This window comes from Nycticebus coucang, chromosome 1 (assembly GCF_027406575.1).
Source record: "Nycticebus coucang isolate mNycCou1 chromosome 1, mNycCou1.pri, whole genome shotgun sequence".
Classification (NCBI taxonomy): Eukaryota; Metazoa; Chordata; class Mammalia; order Primates; family Lorisidae; genus Nycticebus; species Nycticebus coucang.
The window spans coordinates 193,604,547-193,620,337 of record NC_069780.1 but is presented as its reverse complement, the minus strand read 5'-3'; the positions used below and the strand labels follow the sequence as shown (position 1 = coordinate 193,620,337).

At 55.1% G+C, this 15,791-nt stretch overlaps 1 protein-coding gene across 1 annotated transcript; it reads left to right on the top strand.

Moving 5' to 3' along the window:
- Positions 1-8,587: 8,587 nt before the first annotated feature.
- IRX1 (iroquois homeobox 1) lies at positions 8,588-14,114 on the top strand. Its single transcript, XM_053596695.1, has 4 exons — positions 8,588-9,113; positions 11,958-12,993; positions 13,344-13,416; positions 13,703-14,114. Exons 1-4 carry the CDS (start codon positions 8,838-8,840, stop codon positions 13,758-13,760), a joined length of 1,443 nt encoding a protein of 480 aa, XP_053452670.1. The 5' UTR covers positions 8,588-8,837; the 3' UTR covers positions 13,761-14,114.
- The last annotated feature ends 1,677 nt before the right edge of the window (positions 14,115-15,791 follow it).

Here is a 15,791-nt window from a genome sequence, read left to right as displayed (position 1 = left end):
GATTTCCCTGCCCTGTGCCATGCCAGGGCTCTGAATCAATAACTGTTCAATATTGATGATTATCAAATTTAACCTTTGATAATAACCAAAATTGAGCAGTTTGAATATGCAAAATAATATATTCCTCCTAAACATGATCTGTTTTTGTTTAATAATGAAGAGGGGAAACTCAAGAGTTTCTTGTCCCAAAGCTAAAGGCCATATCGTGGCACAGGAGATAGCATAGCCCAGGGAGTGGACGCTGCTGGTGGGGGGGTGAGTGGCCACAGAGGGAGTCATGGTCTACGTGGTGCCCCCTATTCACATGCTGAAGCCCTGACCTTCAGATGTGATGCCACTGTATTTGGAGATAAGGCCTTTAAAGAGGTGACTAAGCTAAAATGAGGCCCTTAGCTGGGGTCTTAATCTAATCTGACTGGTGATCCTACAGAAAGAGGAAACCTGGATACCCAGAAAGATACCAGGGATCTCTGTGCACAGGAGAAAGGTCCCGTGAGGACACAGACAGCTGTCCACAGGCGGGGGGCGAGGCCTTGGAAAGAGCAAACTCCACCAACAACTTGATCTTGATTTTCAGCCTACAGAATTATGAGAAAATAAATCTCTGCTGTTTAAACTGCCTAGTCTGGGGTGCTGCATTCCAGCTGTGCTAGCAGACTAATCGCCAGGTGGGTTCTGCCAGGCTCCTCAGAACCTGGTTCTACCAAAAGCAGCATCTGAGAAGGACAGGGATGGAGGAAGCTGTGGGAAGCCTCTTTCCTCCAAACAGGGATTGTGAGGAAGCCCCTTCTCCCTCCCCTACTACCATTCCCTAGGAGCTTTGGTTTAAGACACCTAAGGCCCTTAATTAAAATGTAGATGTTCCCTGTTGGGGAGAGAGATCAAGTTAACCTATCTCCATCAATTAACAGGCAACTGAGGTCAAATCAGAAGTCACATTCTCCTGCCAGCCACTCAGCTGGTTCCCAAGAGAAGGGCCCACTGGCTGTATAGATTCTCACTGGAGGACTGGAGAGTAGAGGGAGCTTAGAACATGAACGAGATGGCACTGAGGATATATCCTAGTGGCCTGCCACCAGTCTGGGGACACTGGGGGTGGGCCTTGACATGCAGGAGCTGGGGAAGAGCTCCTAGGAAAACACAGAGGAAATGGGAATTTCAGCGATTGGCCTCCCTCTTGGTCATGAATGTGCCATGTTCTGTGGGCCAATGTCCACTCTGGAACAGTGTCTGGGAGAGAAAAAGATCCCCTCCCCCATGCCATTCCCACCTCTCACAGGCACACACCCAGAGAAGGAGCTGGGAAAGGGTGGTCGGGTGGGCAGGACCTCAGCCCAGCTCTGAAACTGAGTTTGGATGACAGATGAGTCAGAGGCAAGGTCAGATTAAAAACAGATCAAGAATCCCTGGGTCAGGGGGCGTTTAACTCTCCCCTGTAGGCTCATCTCATGCCCCAAATTTGCTATGAATTTGGTTTTGGAAAATGTGAGTAGACTCTTAATATCTTCAGAACTTTACAAAAACTTCTCCCCGAACTTCTGATGTCTGTTAACCTTTGAAATTCTGAGACGATTTTGTTGAGCCAGTTCTCTAAGTCTAATAACAGATTTTTAACCTATCCCCCCACTAAGTCTGGGGCACATCCCCCATTCGAAACCTGGAACGCACCAAAATATCTACACAGGATGTACTTTGTGGGGATATATTCGTTAATTGATTTTTAAAAAATAAATTCCTTACAGGTGGCTTTAATCTCTAATATTATAAATGGTTGAGGGTTGATATAAAATCCTGGGGAATAAAAGATCATTTGATGTAAATTTCAAACATTTCTGGAAGTGTTAAACACAAATATGCCATTTAGTATTTTCCCATTCTTCCATCCCACACATATAATTTCCTTTGAAAGTTTTATTAGGAAATCATGTTTGGATTTGCTCAGATCTGAGAAATGTAGTCCTTTTGCATCCACTCTGATTATTACTGTCAGTTGTTATTTGGAAGAATATGTAAAGTAAATGCATAAATAAGCTTTAAATATGTGTTCATGTAGATCTGACTCCTTGTAGGAAAGATGCCACTGTAACCACATTGAATACAATTAAGTTTACATGATAATTTAACCAATATTAGTTATTAGAGCATCAATTTCAAAATGCATGACTATGATAAAAATAAAAAAGAAATAAAAAATATTCATATCAAACTACTGTATTTTTCTTATAAGCCCAGTCCTACTCTGTCAAACATTATATTAACATTAAATATTCGTGTGACAAAAAGTGCCCAAACCTGCAATTAAATAATTTGATCATGAAAATATTAATACAAATTACAGTGAAATTCAATCATATGATTTGAGGTGTTTTTCTTTCCTATTTTCTTTACACTGTACAGTGAGAGGCGAAATCTCTGTGCTCTCTAGGCCCATATATGCAATTCCCTGCTGAAATTCCATCATTCAGGAATAGAAAAAACCTCGGTGGGTTTAGATGCACCCACTATTGGCAATTTCTGGATAGAAGTTTGCTAAAGAGCCTCTCATGGGATAGCATGCCTAGGAGTTGTTTGCACTCTTTTGGAAAACAAGAGGAAAGGAAGTCATTGCACTGCTTAGGAACTAAGGGTTGAGACATAATAGGAGATGTACATGGCAGCTTCCATTCCCACCGTGCAGACAACCCCCGGGGAGGCCTTCCAGCTGTTAGTGTGAATCCCACCTGGAGCTGAGCTGGCTTCCAGAGGACCAGGGGCAAAGGACCAGAAGATTGGCTTTTTCCTGGAGGATGCCCCACTTCCTTGTAAAGACTGCACATAAAAGCAGCTTTCTAAAAGACAACTGTCCGGACCTGCACCAGGCGAAAAAAACGGCAGAGAAAGCAACATGAAATAAGCTTTGAGATAAAATAGGCTCCCATAACAAAAAGCCGGAGGATGTGCATTACCAAAGGACTGGTGCACACACGTGGGCAAAGTCTGTGTGGCCAGAGTGAGTTACCGCTGTCCAGCAGCAGGCCCTAGACGTTTTAGTTTTTGTGTGAGGACAGTAACAGTTACAGATTCAACCCTTGAACACGCCTGCTTTTAAACCCCGAGGTCCCTGTAACTGAGGTTCTTATCAGAAGGTTCTTGGCAGGACCTTCTACCTTTTAAACAAATAATTCATTAGGTAATTAAATTCAAGTGAGATTACTCTAATTAAATATACACTATTGAATTATAATTTCTACGTGGCCTAGTTAAAGATGAACAAACTCTTACTCCAAAAAAGAAGAAGAAAGCTTTAAAAGAATCCTCTAGTGGCTGGAAGAATAGATTTACAAGCACCATCACAGAAGTCATTGCAAGAAGGGAGAGACTGCAGACATGTCCAGACATCTCAGAATCGGCTGGGCTTTGACGCCCGGGGTTAGGGTTAGGAACCCGCCGGAAGTCTCTCTGCTGCTTCTCACCAGCTGGGCCTGGGGCAGGAGCGACCAGCCCTGCGGAGGCAGCCCCGGCCTGAAGGCCCCAGGAGGAGGGAGGCCTGGAGGCCAGCGTTGCGTCAAAGACCAAAGGACTTGAGCAAAATGAAGAGTGACTTTGTCCCTTACACTGCGCTGCGGCCGCCCCGCCAGCCTGGATGCGGCTCTCGGGGAAGTCCCGGCTGGCTTTGGTCCGCGCCCTTCTTCCGGCTCGGGAGCGCTGACCGTCGCTGCCCTGCAGCCCGGCTTCCGCTGGCCAGACACGTGTCTGCTACCGCAGCGGAGCAGCAGCTACACCTGTGTGGCGAGAATTTACATCGCCTCGCTTCGGAATGGCATTGATTTGGGTCGGGTGAAATACAAACGCAAACTAATTAAAAACTGCATAATGGAGCCCTACAGGAACAAGGCAGAAAAACAAATAAATACAAGTGCAGCTGGCACGGCGATTGTGCCTCTGCCCCTGAGCAACCGTCTGGTGACATCAAATTACAAACCCTGGAAACTCTCGCACGGTTGCTGTTGATCATATTGGAGGCATAATGGAAATGATCTGGTTAATTAAGGGGAGGTTTATAAAATATTTACACGTGTACACACGCATGAAATTCACTTCCTTTGACACTCCGTCACTCAGGCCACTGCGGTCCACTCCTCTGCCCCGAGTTTGAGGCTCCCGGGCCTCCCGCCCCCGCCTGCAGCGTCTGGGAGTGCAAACCCCATTCTAAGGAGGCGCTGGCTTTGCAAGGCTGGTTCTGCAGGGGACTGGTCTGAGCGTGGGAGTCCCCGTGTCCTTTGCTCCCGGGCATTTCCTTCCCGGCTTTCTTCGGAGTCACTGGCTGTGTCTGCTCCTTGGCAGGACTCCACTGGTCCAGCCATGAGTTCAGCTCTCCCAGCAGCCCCAGGGAGGGGGAGCAGTAGGGGGTGGCCTGTGTGCTACTCTCTGCCCCTGGGTCACTAGAGGCAGCCTGCTGGCCTGGGGTAGGGAGCCTGCCACCAGGTCGCCTGTGGCTGCCTGGGTTTGCAGCTGTGTGCCCCGCCTGCCCAGCACGTCTCAGCCTCTGGGGACTGTCTAGCATTCCCCTTGCTGTCCCCTAGCATGGGGTGGGGAGGGCTTCCCAGGTCCGGTGGAAAGGGCTTCCCAGGTCCTAATGTGTGTTTAACAAGACTCATAAATCAGGGCTCAAGTCTGGGTAGAAGGCCCGGCCAAGTCCCTGCGGTGCTGGCCAGGTGAAGCCCCCAGCCCCTGCCATCTGTGGAGTAGAGAATGGCCACTTTGAAAAGCAGGTGACAAAAGCACAGTGCCACCCACTGCTTCTACATGAGGGGTCTGCACCCCTGGGCATGGACACCAAAGATTGGTCCCCAAAATGGCTGTGGGGGGAAAGGACTGCTAGAGCTTCCTCCTTCCTCTCCATCTGAGACACCCTGTCACACGCAGAGCTGGGATGTCACTGAAGATTTCCTGAGAAATCAAATTGTAAATGAGGACGCTGTGGAGCTTGTTTAATCTCTTCCTTATGCAAACATGCCCCAGGGGGTGGGCAGGAGCACTAAGAGTTAGGGAGCCATTGGGGGAGGAAAGGGGAACTCCATCTTTTTCACTCAAGACCCACTTCTCTGACATTTAGGCAACTGTCAATTAATAACAATAATAATAAGCAAGCGAACTTTCCACCACGCCTTAAAATCTGCTTATAAATCTACGCCCACGGCCCCCACGGCACCGCCGCCTCCGGGGGGGAGGGGCCCTCTCTGGGTAACACAGCTGCCCCTTCTGCCGGACTAGGATACCAGCTCTCCTGTACACGCGGCTACACCTAGAGCAGGGTCAGCAGACCCAGGCCCTGGCCACCACCAAGTTGACCAGCCACCTAGGCCAGCCGCCGCTGGTCCACAGAGCACTGGCCCTCTGCATTCTGGGGCAGGCGGGTTCCCAGGCCAGATTCCCAGGCTAACGGTCCCGCACTCCGACTCTGAGTGCAGCGCCCCCTAGGTCTGGCTCTAGAGGATCCTTGGCTCTGACACTGGACTACCCACAGCACCTAATGGGGTCTACTCAGGCAGGGGCAGCCCCCTGATGTGGCTGGGCGGGTCTGGGCCACACCCTTTGGAGGCAGGGACCAGAGCTGAGGTGTGACCAAGAGGATCTCTCTTGGCCACTAGTCACAATACAAAAGGGCCAGCGATTTTGGTTTTCAGTGGCCAAGCAGAGGGAGCCACACAGTCCTCTCCTGGACTCTGATGCCCCAGAGACCTCACAGGACCCAGGTGACCCATCCACCTTGCTCTGCTCCTTGGAACAACCACAGGGATGGTCCAGGAAGCAGGAGGTGAGGTGAGCCATGAAGTTTTCTCCAGGAAAAAGTTAGGCCCAAGGAGCGCAGACAGCAGCCCATGGAGTTCCCCACCTCACCTAAGGCTGGGAAAGCAGGCAGGAGCCGGGCAACTCCGGCGGGAGCTTCTGTGTCCTCTCCTGTCCTTGCTCTCTCCAGTGGCACGTGTGGGTGGCAGCCCTCTCTCTCCTGCTCTCAGTTGCTTCCAGTGTCCTAGGTGCAAGTTTTTGGGTTAAGAGCCAAGGAGAAAGATGGAAGGAGGTGAACCAGGGCCTGCCAGGCTCTGCCGGGACTTTCTAGAACTGATTTTTAGCCCATGGCACTCAGGTGCAGCCCAAGCCCCTGCACTCCCACCCCCCAGTGCTTGTAGGAAGAGTACAGGCATCAGAGACTGTGTGGGAGCAAGCAGGAGCAGCTGCGTTGCACCAGCTAGTCATCCAGGATTGGGTAGTGCCAATTTCCCCAGAACTGCATGGCCCTAGGTAGGGTTCACAGGGAAGTTTCCAGGACAGGACCAATCAGGTGCTCCTGTTTCATCCCCTCTGTGTCTTCAGGAGCCTTCCTTCTTTTTATGACCCCTGGTGGACCGTGATATAGCCAGGATGCAAAAGGCAGGCCCTGCCAGCTAGCCAGATGAAGACATGGCCTCTTCTTCCCCACCTGTGCCTCTCCTCAAGGTTCAGACAACCACGGAAGATGCAAGTTGGGGTGCCCGGAGACCTGAAGTGGGGTGAGCAGCTGTGCTAAGTGGGTGAGAAGGAGGTAACCAAGCATTCAATCAATCAATCAGTGTAGCTGAACCTTGAGACTGCGAAATATCTCTGGACTTTCCATCTCATTCTCTAGCTCACACAAGGGGGCTGATCTCACTTGTATTTTCCTGTCCCACTGAAATGTGACACTGGAGGAAGCTAAACAGAACAATGGCAGGGCGGCCCATTTCTCACACAGCGACTCCCTTACAAAGGGGGGTAAAGGAGGGGGCTGAAAATTGGAGATCTGTCTTGGGGTTACAAGGTGGCCAGGAACCAGAAAAAGGTGCAGTTTGGGACTTCCCAGAGTCCCTCAGAGGGATTCCCTAGAATCTATGTCAAGGAAGCAGAGGAGCCGTAGAAGTTGCAAGAGAGTTCTGGAGTGTGTAAGGGCCAGGTGGGGTGGGCAGCGTGAGTGGGAAGAAAATCTGACCCAGAGCAGAGACATCAAGCTCATTTTCTAGCCAGGACTGGGTAATGACTGCTAGGGGCATTATTGCTCCTAATTATAGGGGCTGTCTCAGTGTACCTGGGCCCAGAAAACAGGAGACTTCTTGAAGCTGTAGGGGTTCTAGGCCTGGAAGTTTTGCACAAATGCAAGGCCAAGAAGAGGTAGAGGACCAGCCAGTGTCCAGAGTACCAATGGCTCAGCTCGCCAGCGGCACAGCGCGCCAGGAGCGGGGTCCAGAAGCAGCTTTCATACCAAAGCCCCAACAGGGCCTAAGCTGAGGCCGGCTCCAGAGTCTGCGGCTGAAACTCCAGCGGTGTCCAGCGTAAACGATGGAGTAGCGGGGTGCACTCCCGGTCCAGGCCGCTGCGTAGGAGGTGGCGCGCAAAGCTGGGGAGCCACAGCCGGTACTGATGCCCGCTCCCCTCCCGCGCCCCTAGGACCATACCAGCCGGCAGCGCAGAAGTGGCCTGACAGAGCTGTCTCGGGTCCCCCGGAGGTGAGGAGAATCATGCACACGGATTCCCCTCCCAGGAAGGCGCAGCCGGGCCTGTTTCGACCAGGAGCGAGTGTGCGGCTGGGCCGTCAGGCTGTTCTGGTGAGGCTGAGGATGGAGAGGGGAGATGGAGGGAGAAGAGGGACGCGGGGCAGCGGGGCCAAGTGGCCATCCTGCCCCCTGCCTGTCCAAGGCGCCTCCATGGGTCCACGGGCTCCAGACCAGTTTACTTCCAGCATCTGCACACCTAGCGGACAAACTGGGGCGTCCACCACGCTGGCTTCCCCATCGCTGGGAGCGAGGGGGTATGTTTCCCTCCAGGAGCAACGTGCTTATGGGAAAAAAAGACCCTTTCCTCCCCTCACCGCCTCAGCTCCCCAATAACCCACCGCTAGTGACTACGTCTGCTTCCCCTAAACAAGTGACTTCTCAGCCGATTTCTCTTCCTCAAAGTTTTCACTGTGGAAAATAACCCCCCAAGAGCACACCGCTTCCCACTCCTCCGAGTGCAGAGAGAAGCCGTCATCGTCGGACGATCGGTTAATACCTAGTGAGGACACCGGGCCGCGCCTCGCTTGGGAGCGTCACTCCACGCTGGTCTAGTGGCGCACAGACAGCGACCAGGTGCACTCCTGCCAAAGATGTCCCGGGGAGGCAAAGGCATCGCCAGCCTTGGAGTAGAGGCCGCTCCGCGCCGGCTGTCAGCCGCACCCAGGCCGCTGGACCCTTCCCGTGGCCCAAACGGTAGAAAAGCAGCCGCCGAGTTGTTTTTGGAAAATAGGGGGACACAAGTCGGCTGCAAAACTGCAAACTCGGTGTCAAGACAGCCGTAAACCAGTGCCGACAGGTTGTCAGACAGCCATGGGGGCTGGTCGGGAAGGAGCCCGCTGCCACCAGGCCCGCACCCGCTGCCCGGCCGCGCACGCCCAGCGCGGGTGGAGTTGGCCCGGCCGGCGCGGGGCACCACGTGCTCGCCGGGAGGGGCGGGAGCGGCAGGCTCTGGAGGGCGGGAGACGGGGAGGAGGCGGGAGGGGAGCCAGGGGCGTGGCCTGCGCTCAAGGGGATGCCAATCAAAGCATCAACTTCAAATTGTGTCTGAAAGCCCCGCCGCCGAGCCGAGGGCGGCCGCCGCAGTCGGCGCGGGATCGCGGATCCGGGCGCAGCCGGGAGCCGGGCGCCAGCGAGCACCGGGCGGAGGAGCAGCGGCCGGCCCCCACCTCCCGGCCCGCGGCCCGCGCCCCATCACACGGTGGCCCCCATCCCCCTCCGGCCGGCCTCCGCCTCCCTCTCCCGCCCCTTTAATACTTGCCCACCGCCGCCGCCACCGCCGAGTCCGCGGACATGTCCTTCCCACAGCTGGGCTACCCGCAGTACCTGAGCGCCGCGGGGCCCGGCGCCTACGGCAGTGAGCGCCCAGGGGTGCTGGCTGCTGCCGCAGCTGCTGCAGCTGCCGCCTCGTCGGGCCGGCCAGGGACTGCGGAGCTGGGCGCTGGCGCGGGAGCGGCCGCAGTCACCTCGGTGCTGGGCATGTACGCGGCTGCGGGACCGTACGCGGGTGCTCCCAACTACAGCGCCTTCCTGCCCTATGCCGCCGATCTCAGCCTCTTCTCGCAGATGGTGAGTTCGAACCGCCTCCCCGCGCCCCACTAGCCATCGCTGTGTCTCCTGTCTCGGTAGCCCAGGGCGAGCGTGGCAAGAGCGGGAGGGTGGGGGGAGAAGGCGGGAGAGATGGTGGGTGGACCTGGTCTGGATTAGGAGCGGGAAGGTCCTGCAAGCAGGTCCCTGGCGGCGAGGCCACAGTCCACCGGGACAAGGGAGCGCGGAGAGGCTTCTCCTGCGACGCCTGGGCCATCTTGGCCTGGGCAAGAGGAAGGCCTGGGGCAGGAAAGAGGGTCGTGGCAGGAGTTGGGAGAAGCCGAAAGAGCAGGCCCGAGACTTGCTGCCTGCGCTGGAGGCCGGGGACAAACTCGTCCTGACCAACTAGGGCGCCAGTCCAGGCCCACCGAGCTTCAGCTGCTGGGTCCGTTTAGCGAGACGCGCCTTCCTGGCCTGGTATTCCACTCGCGTAACCGCTTCAGCTTTTGGGCTGAGTTGGGAAGACTTAATATTCTCGCTCTTTGGCAGAACGGAGGTAGCTGTGTTCGAGTTTGCCAGAGGGGACCCTTTAAAGCCTAGTAGTTAATAAAAATATCCCTAACAATGGAGATCAGAGGGATGGAGACAGCTCTTAAGGAGTGTGAGTGAATTTAAGATTAAACAAAAATTAAGTTGAAATAATTTTGGGTGTCTGAAATGGTGTTTGCTTTTACTTTTGTAAGTTGCCAAAGTTTTCATTTTATTTGAGTTGAAAGAAAAGCACTTTTCTTCCCGAGTTACATAATGGAGGATTAAAGGAAACAGCGTCTCTTGGCTTAAAATAAATGGTATCCTCTCAGCCTCTGGTCCTGGGGTGTGTTGGGGGGGGGGTGTGGGGAGCACTGGGGGGAGGGCTGCACATTTAATTCTCCACAGGGGCAATGGCCTGTCTCTGGGTCCAAATGATCCATTTTCCTTGTTCTGACTGCAAGATCTGGCTTAAGCTTGGAGCTGCTGGTGAATGGAGCCGGGAGGTCGGGGAGGCAGCCCCCTTCTGCGTTACTGCACACAGGATAACGCAATTTCCAGGCACTCCCGATGTCTCCTCACTCCCTGAAGGACAGACTAGGACTAAACACCCGCCAGCGGTGCACAAGCAATGAGGCAAGCGTGTTTTCTTGTAACTTTGGTTGTAGTTTTTGAAGGAAAGCCCGTTTCTCTGGAAGCGGCCCGCTGCCTTTCAGATCTACTATCAGAAAAGATCAGCCCCCATTTTGTTCTGGCAGCTGGGATGCCGGGAAGCACTGAGAGATTATCAAGGTGTCTTTTCAAAAAGAATTCCCAGTAGAGAGGAGGCCGAAATATCGTCTTTACTGTCACGAACATAATAATTAGAAGAGTGCAAAATACATTTAGCAACGATTAGGCAAAACGAAATCTGGCTACAGAAACCTTGTCTCCATGGCTTACGATTACTAAACTAGTCAAAGAAATCTTCTGCTCTGTACAACTTTCTCAGAGCCCCGGGTTTCTTCGGCTGCATAGCAACACGACTGTTTTTACGTGGAGATAATAAGTTTGTACAGAAGTTTTGAATATGGATGTGTGCCATTTGAGAACCCGGTTTGTGTTTGTGGGGGAGGTGAGAAAGGGCCGCGCTTTGCTGCTGCTGCTGCTGCTGCTGCTGTTGTTGTTTTAACTGTGGGGATAAGATGTAAAAATCCTTCCCAAAAGGTGTGTTTTTGCTTCCTCCAGCTCTGCTGCCTGTTCTTGGAAAATAAGCCTAATTCCAAACCCAGATTCTAGGCCTAGGTCTCCAAGCCATCATGATTGGGTATTGAAAGTCTGAAAAGGTAAAATTGTGAGTGAATGTCTGTCTGGGCAATTTATGGTAATAATGAGGGCTAATGAGGTTGTTAGAAAGATAAAATGTTATTTACCAAAAAACCTGATGGGATAATTTGACTTGCGGTGTTTTACTACTGATGATAAAAAGAATATTGATTGCAAATAAATCATAGCCTCTAAATGCCTGCAAACAGTTTGTGTTTGCTTCCTGCAGATCAAAGCCTCACTTAAGAGATAAAGTAACTCAGAAGAGGCCTAAGAAACTGAACCAGTTTTCTCTTTGCAGTCGGTTGCTCCTGGCCCTTGAGTTAATATTTTACAGGATAAGCCCTCCTTTTGTATTTAAAAAAACAAATGGCATTTTTGTTATTGTTGTTGATGATGGCTGGGATTGAAATTTTAAATTACTTGTCACCACTGAAGCCCTTTAAATGTAGGTGAACCATTATATGCAGATTAATTTGGGAGGCAAAAAGAGTGTGCTTTCGTTTTAAACTACTGGCCAGTTTAGACGGAAAAACGCCTGGGATGGATTATTTTCACTGAGGCCAAAGAGAGGGGGGTTAGGCTTTGGGTTTGTTAGTTTAGAGACACTGCTGTGTCTGCCTTGTTATAAAAAGATTTTCCCCTGTAGCTAGTGTAAGATACACTTGGAAATCCCAGCGGCTTCTCCAGCTGTGGGTGGTGTGGACTGAGGGCGGCCCAGGGAAAGGATAGAAGGCCCCGTTCCTGTTGAACTTTTCTAGAGTGACAAAATAATCTCTGTGATCCGGACAGGGCAGTTCCTGCAGGGGGCTCTGGTTCTTACCCCTTCCTCCCCCAGCCGGGGCTTGGGGCGCCTCCTGCTCCAGGGAGCACAGCCAGGCCCCACAATCGGCCCCACTGAGAGTGCCCAGTGAACGGAGGCCCTGGAGCCTGAAGGAGCGGCTGCCCAGCTTCCCAGCTTTGCAGATTCACCTCTCACATCCTCTCCCTCTTTCTTTCTCTCTCTCCACTACCCTCCTCCCTCCCTTTGCTGGTTCTGCCTGGTGGCTGCAGGGCTCACAGTATGAACTCAAGGACAACCCCGGGGTGCACCCCGCCACCTTCGCAGCCCACTCAGCTCCAGCGTATTATCCCTATGGCCAGTTCCAGTACGGGGACCCCGGGCGGCCCAAGAACGCCACGCGCGAGAGCACCAGCACGCTCAAGGCCTGGCTCAACGAGCACCGCAAGAACCCCTACCCCACCAAGGGCGAGAAGATCATGCTGGCCATCATCACCAAGATGACCCTCACGCAGGTGTCCACCTGGTTCGCCAACGCGCGCAGGCGCCTCAAGAAGGAGAACAAGGTGACGTGGGGGGCGCGCAGCAAGGACCAGGAGGACGGGGCCCTCTTCGGCAGCGACACGGAGGGCGACCCTGAGAAGGCGGAGGACGACGAGGAGATCGACCTCGAGAGCATTGATATCGACAAGATGGACGAGCACGATGGGGATCAGAGCAACGAGGAAGACGAGGACAAGGCCGAGGCCCCACAAGCGCCCGCCGTCTCTGCCGCCCTCACCCGGGACCAGGGCTCCCCCCTGGCAGCCACCGACGTGCTCAAGCCCCCAGACTCGCCCTTGGGCCTGGCCAAGGAGGTCCCGGAGCCCGGCAGCACGCGCTTGCTGAGCCCCGGCGCTTCGGCAGGCGGCCTGCAGGGTGCGCCGCACAGCAAGCCCAAGATCTGGTCGCTAGCTGAGACGGCCACCAGCCCCGACGGCGCGCCCAAGACTTCTCCGCCCCCGCCCGCGGGCCACTCGGGCGCGCACGGGCCCTCGGCTGGCGCGCCGCTGCAGCACCCGGCCTTTCTGCCCAGCCACGGACTGTACACCTGCCACATCGGCAAGTTTTCCAACTGGACCAACGGCGCATTCCTTGCACAGGGCTCCCTGCTCAATATGCGCTCCTTCCTGGGCGTTGGCGCGCCGCATGCTGCGTCCCACGGCCCGCACCTTTCTGCGCCTCCACCGCAGCAGCCACCGGTCGCTGTAACCGCAGGGACACTGCACGGAGACAAGGCATCAACACGCAGCAGCCCTGTGCTCTCAGGTAGGGCTCCAGGGAGTCGCGTCCACGTGCCTCCCAGCTGGGAATACTGAGGACTGGCCAGGTGGAGCGGAGTTGGAAGGTGGGCAGGTGCCAGCCCTGGCCTCTAAGCCCCGGGCCGAGGTTCTTCCTCTTTGAATTGGGGGATTTTCAGAGCGAGGCCAAGGCATAGGGCTCTGAAGAGAGCTGCACTCTACTGTCGGGTCTCCTGGGGTTGGGGCGAGGGCAAATATTTTTCTCCGGTAGCCCACGGAGCCGCTAGTGCGAGTGGGCGGGGAGCAGGCCTGAACACTTGTGCGCCCCTTCTCACCCGATCCCTGTCCTAATCCGTTGCCTTTTCCGATCCTTCGCAGAGAGAGACCTGGTCCCCAGGCCGGATTCACCAGCACCGCAGTTAAAGTCGCCCTTCCAGCCTGTACGGGACAAGTGAGTGCTGTTTGTTTTTGCTGGGAGGGAGGAGCTAGGGCCGGGGAGGTCAGGGCCCAGAGGGAGAGAGCCCGGGCGGCAGTGGGGGTCGTGCAGTCATTGTTAAAGAGGGCTACCTCCGGCCCTGGGCGCTGGGTTGAGTTGCCTAGGCCAGAGCTTCTCCGGAGCCGGGAGCCCGGCTGGCTGGCGACCCCGCCCCCAGGGCTCTGCTAGTGGGATCCGAGACTCGGGCGTAGCGTCCCGGCACTCACAGAGCTCCTGTCTTCTCTCGCTGTTTCCCACGCAGCTCGCTGGCCCCGCAGGAGGGAACGCCGCGGATTCTAGCAGCCCTCCCGTCAGCCTGATTAAGGGTCTGCTTTTACTTTCGCCGGGGGAGGGGGGAGGAGTTGGGGGGGGAGGGAATGAGGGAGGATTAAGACGAATATTTCAGACCCGTGTAAAGGACAAATATGACAACGATGTCTACGACTCCCATCCATCGCTTAACGCAGAAAGGGGCTCCTTGGCCGGAGCTGGAGTCCGGCGCTGGGCCTTGTGGCTCCCGCGCCTGTGATTGTCCGGTTCCGTAAACGCCCCCACGTGCTTGTGTCTTTTTTTTTTTTTTCCTTTCTGTATATAGAGTGATCTCAGATTGTAAATAGCGCGTCAGCGAACTTGTCTAAATCATATATTTTTGTCTAATAAACTGTATGAAATGAAGCTCCCCGCTCCTGCTGCGTGTGGGGCCAGGCGTGTGTGTGTGTGTGTGTCTGAGTACAGCGTGTGTACCCAACCCTGGAACCCTGGGCAGGGCTCGAGGGCCTATGCTGGGGAGACAGGCTTCTCAAAGAGGGTATTTCCACCCGAGAGGCCAGTGTTTCAAGCGCTTTGGGTGGCTGGGTTGGTGTTGAATTTGTTGGCATTGTGGCTGGGGCAGGGTCTAGTCTCTGGTTTAATTCTTTCCAAAGCTTACACAAACACTTATACGGCACATGCCTTTTCAGGATATAAACGAGTTCAATATTAGACAGTTTATAAAACGATTTTTTAAAGTGGGGGGAAATGGAAAAAATGAAAAGAATTTCAATTCACGACCCTAAAACTTTGGATTCGAAATCAATTTGTAACTCTGCTCAACAGCGCATCGCGGCGCCGGATCGTTTTTCTGGGTAGAGGGTGGAAATTACGAAGTAGGAAATACTACTTTGGATGTTTTTTTAGTTACTTGGTTGAATCTAATGTGGAAAAATTGGAAGGCTTTCGTAAGCTCCCCGAACAGGCGGGCAGGGGTGCGGTGCGGGGTCCGGGATTCTACCTGCGTGTGAGTGCGGGGTTGCGGCTGCAGTGGGGGCGAGAAAGCGGGGAGGAGACTTCGGTCTTCCAGAGAGGACGCCATTCTCTGCATTTTTCACCCGCGCACAGAGCTAGCCAGGAGCAAAAACAGCCCCAGATGGCCCCAGCTGGGCCTGGGAGAAGGTAGCTGGAAGCGAAATTAGGGAACAAGGCCGGACGGAGCTGGGCTAGGACGCGCGCGGGCGGGGACCGGCTCCCGAGCCTCGGATGGCAGCGCACACCAGGCCACCCGCCCCCGTGGTTCCGAGCGGGGACTGTCGCAGAAGCCCGCACCGTGGAAAGAGGTTCTGTGGACCAGTGCGGGGGCCTTCGGGGCCCAGACCACTGTGGAATTAGAGAAACGCGAGAAAGCATTTTCAAAACTGCCGGCGAGGATGCCATCTGTGAGGGAAGCCAGTCTAGGTTTCCATATATGGCACCGGATTCCCGCAATCGCACCCCCAACGCCAGCCTCTGGTCCTCGCCTCTGGGCCCTCGGAGACCCGCTGGCTCCCGGCTGCGCGTGAGGACCCGGTGCGCGGCCGGCGGGAGGAGAGGTCGGCGAGGAACTTGGCTCCGGCTCCTTGGGGGTGGGGGTGGGGTTGGCTCGAGGCGCCTCCGCGCTGGGCCCTGCGGGTCTCGGGACGCCCGCGCCCTCTCCAGCCCTGCGTCCCGTCCGCTCGGAGTACAGGGCTTTCTCCGGCTCTCGAGGCTGGCGGAAAAGCGGCGGAGAGGAGGCTCCCAGGGCGCGCCGAGGGCCCGTGGACCGATGGCGTGTGGCAGCGCGCGCCGGCGAGGGTGAGCCGAGGGCGGTCGCGCGGGCCGAGCAGCCGGGCCGCGGAGCTGCGCGGGGAGCGCCGGCCCCGCTCGGGCTGCGCCGCGGAGCCGCTTCCCGGTCCGTATGGACGTGCTCTCGGCGCCCTCTATGGTCCGGACGCGGAACGGGGCCGCGATGAGCGCTGATCCAGCTCCGTGGGAGTGGGGCAAGTCTGGGGGTGCCGGGCCTGTGTTTAGTGGTGAGGCCTGCTCTGAGTTCCAGGGGTGCCCCACTTGTTCTCCGTGTG

Bases quoted from the DNA above. Each gene is read 5' to 3' on its own strand.
- IRX1 (XM_053596695.1), top strand. From the start codon at position 8,838: ATGTCCTTCCCACAGCTGGGCTACCCGCAGTACCTGAGCGCCGCGGGG. The intron at 12,994-13,343 runs GTAGGGCTCCAG...GATCCTTCGCAG, and splicing joins CAGCAGCCCTGTGCTCTCAG to AGAGAGACCTGGTCCCCAGG. The intron at 13,417-13,702 runs GTGAGTGCTGTT...TTTCCCACGCAG, and splicing joins TTCCAGCCTGTACGGGACAA to CTCGCTGGCCCCGCAGGAGG.